Here is a 2,584-nt window from a genome sequence, read left to right as displayed (position 1 = left end):
AATTCCCATATAAATCTCTTACATATCTCTCCTTGAAATATTTACATTGTAGTTTATTTCAGCTACCTATTGTATTGAGCAATTATTATTGCTTTAGAAGATAATATTTAACTGTTGTGTATCACAAACTTGAGGATGGCATCTAGAAGAATTATAAAGGAACTCAAGGAACTTGAGAGGGATCCACCTAGTTCTTGCAGTGCAGGTAATAATAATTGAGATGTGCATAATTATTTGAATTAATCCATATTCATTCTAATTTTTGAAAAATTTCAAATTCAATTATTTCTAGGCTCAGTAGGTATGAAATGGTTACAAAAATAAATTAATGATCTCTGAATACATTTACTACAACTAGAAGAGTGGTCACATTTCACCGTTTCTTGTCAAATATTAGAATTTTGATTGGATGACTATTTGCTTGTTCTACTGGTTGAATGGTGATATAAATAGGTCCGGTAGCACAAGATATGTTCCATTGGCAAGCAACAATATATGGTCCAAATGATAGTCCCTATTCAGGTGGTGTTTTCCTTGTGAACATCCATTTTCCGCCCGATTATCCCTTTAAACCTCCTAAGGTGATCTTTTTTATGTCATTCCATATTTCTTTTGATTGATTACTTTTCAGATAACAGATGCTTATTTTTTAAAATTAAGGCTCATTTTCTGATCTACAATAGTTATTGATTTGAAGATTGGTATCATGCTTAGAATTTTTAAAATTAATATGTACATGCAGGTAGCCTTTAAGACCAAGGTATTCCACCCAAATATTAATAGTAATGGGAGCATTTGCCTTGACATACTAAAGGAGCAATGGAGCCCTGCACTCACCATATCCAAGGTGATAATCCCTACTTCGTATTCTGACAATATTACATATGCATGAAATCAACGAACGCCTTAACATTTATTCTCACTTGTAGTAAAATTAAACTTCCATGATAAATGCATTTGCAATCACGAATATGTTTTGTGAACTTAAATAATGTTTACAAAGTATCATGAATATTAATGTATATATATTACTCCTATAGGGGTAATATCACATGAAAATGCTTATTACATGAGAAATGAGAATGAATCTCAACCACACGATTGGATTAGAGTTATAACATTAGTTTATTAGACTTATTAATCAGCACAACCAACTCACAAGCCAAACCCAATTTGCTTTGGAATTTTGCTTATTATGAACTCGAATCATAATATTGAGGCCCTATTCTGTTCAACTTATTTTCAGTCCTTGCAAGAAAAAATAAGTTTAGTAAAAGTCTAATAAGGTCTAATAAGTTCATTTCAGCAAAAATAAGCTTTGTCACACTCAAAAGATACGGTCTAATAAGTTCAAATAATGTCTAATAAAGACTAGTAGCGATAGGTTCAAATAACTTCAATTAAGTTTAGATAAGTCCAAATTTTTAGCCAAATACGAATCCTGATTGTGTACTTGTAGCCATTTTCGTAACCACTCCTAGGAGTGAAGTTATATCAGTTGTTCTGTTTTAAGAGCTAGATCTCTGCTCAACTTAGCCAATATGCTAAATTCAATTAAACAACAAATTACCAAGTTTTATTTTCTCATAAATAACCATAACAATATCTCATGTGATGTGGTTCATGTCTTGTAGGTTCTGCTGTCAATATGTTCCCTGCTGACGGATCCGAACCCGGATGATCCACTGGTTCCAGAGTATGCTCACTTGTACAAGACGGATCGAACCGCATACGAATCCATGGCTCGTAACTGGACTCAGAAGTACTCCATGGTCTGAGCCTTCTTTAGCATTGACATTATTCTCATCGTTGAGTTTCTGGGAATAAAAACTTGAAGCATAATGTCAAGGGTTAAAAAGTATCCTGGAATTTGTTAACTGAAATTAAGAGCTCATTATAATCTGTAACTCATATGGAGTACATAATTGGAGGCAACTCATAGACCATTTATCAGCCAAAGGCTAAAAATAAATTTATTCATTTTCTGGGGTATAAAAAGTGTAAAAACACATCATTTTGATATAGTATTGCATTAGCATTTTGTTGTTTTTAGAAATACCTTGTGTTTTTTTTGGTATTGATTGGAGTGTCCTAGTGTTCAGCTATTTTATTTTAACTCATCAGGAAGTTATGTTAGAGGCAAATATAATCCATGTTGACTTTAGCTGATTTTTATTGAATCCCAACTTATATTTGCAGATTAAAACTTTGAAACTATTGGTTAAAGGTGTGATTTTAATTTTACTGAACATTTATCAATTTTACATGTCCAAATGTTGGCTATTTGACTTTTCGTGTCTTTGATATGGAATAATGTGTTCATTTTCCGATTTCGTAATGTCGAATATTAGCACAACTATTTGAGTGAAATGGAGAGATGATGTAAGTTAACATACAGTTCAAAGGGTTTTGCTAAACAACGCCTTAGTATTTCTTAGTAACACCCTAAATACAGTATTTTTATACCGTATTTATATACTTGTATTTTTTCTCTCTCCTCCCCTTCACTCACTCACTTTCTCTCTCCTCTCCACCACAACCGCCACCAATTTCTCTCTCCTCTCAACCACAACCGCCACCACAC

General features: G+C 32.9%; 1 protein-coding gene across 1 annotated transcript; it reads left to right on the top strand.

Annotated features, from left to right (window-relative positions):
* LOC104903925 (ubiquitin-conjugating enzyme E2 28) lies at positions 1-2,056 on the top strand. The gene is made up of 4 exons (XM_010692067.4): positions 1-205; positions 454-581; positions 743-847; positions 1,635-2,056. The coding sequence occupies exons 1-4, from the start codon at positions 136-138 to the stop codon at positions 1,776-1,778; spliced, it is 447 nt and encodes a 148-aa protein (XP_010690369.1). The 5' UTR covers positions 1-135; the 3' UTR covers positions 1,779-2,056.
* Positions 2,057-2,584: the final 528 nt, after the last annotated feature.

Source organism: Beta vulgaris, chromosome 9 (genome assembly GCF_026745355.1).
Source record: "Beta vulgaris subsp. vulgaris cultivar EL10 chromosome 9, EL10.2, whole genome shotgun sequence".
NCBI classification, from domain to species: domain Eukaryota; kingdom Viridiplantae; phylum Streptophyta; class Magnoliopsida; order Caryophyllales; family Amaranthaceae; genus Beta; species Beta vulgaris.
This window is presented reverse-complemented; position numbering and strand designations above follow the sequence as displayed.

Bases quoted from the DNA above. Each gene is read 5' to 3' on its own strand.
- LOC104903925 (XM_010692067.4), top strand. From the start codon at position 136: ATGGCATCTAGAAGAATTATAAAGGAACTCAAGGAACTTGAGAGGGAT. The intron at 582-742 runs GTGATCTTTTTT...ATGTACATGCAG, and splicing joins ATCCCTTTAAACCTCCTAAG to GTAGCCTTTAAGACCAAGGT. The intron at 848-1,634 runs GTGATAATCCCT...CATGTCTTGTAG, and splicing joins CTGCACTCACCATATCCAAG to GTTCTGCTGTCAATATGTTC.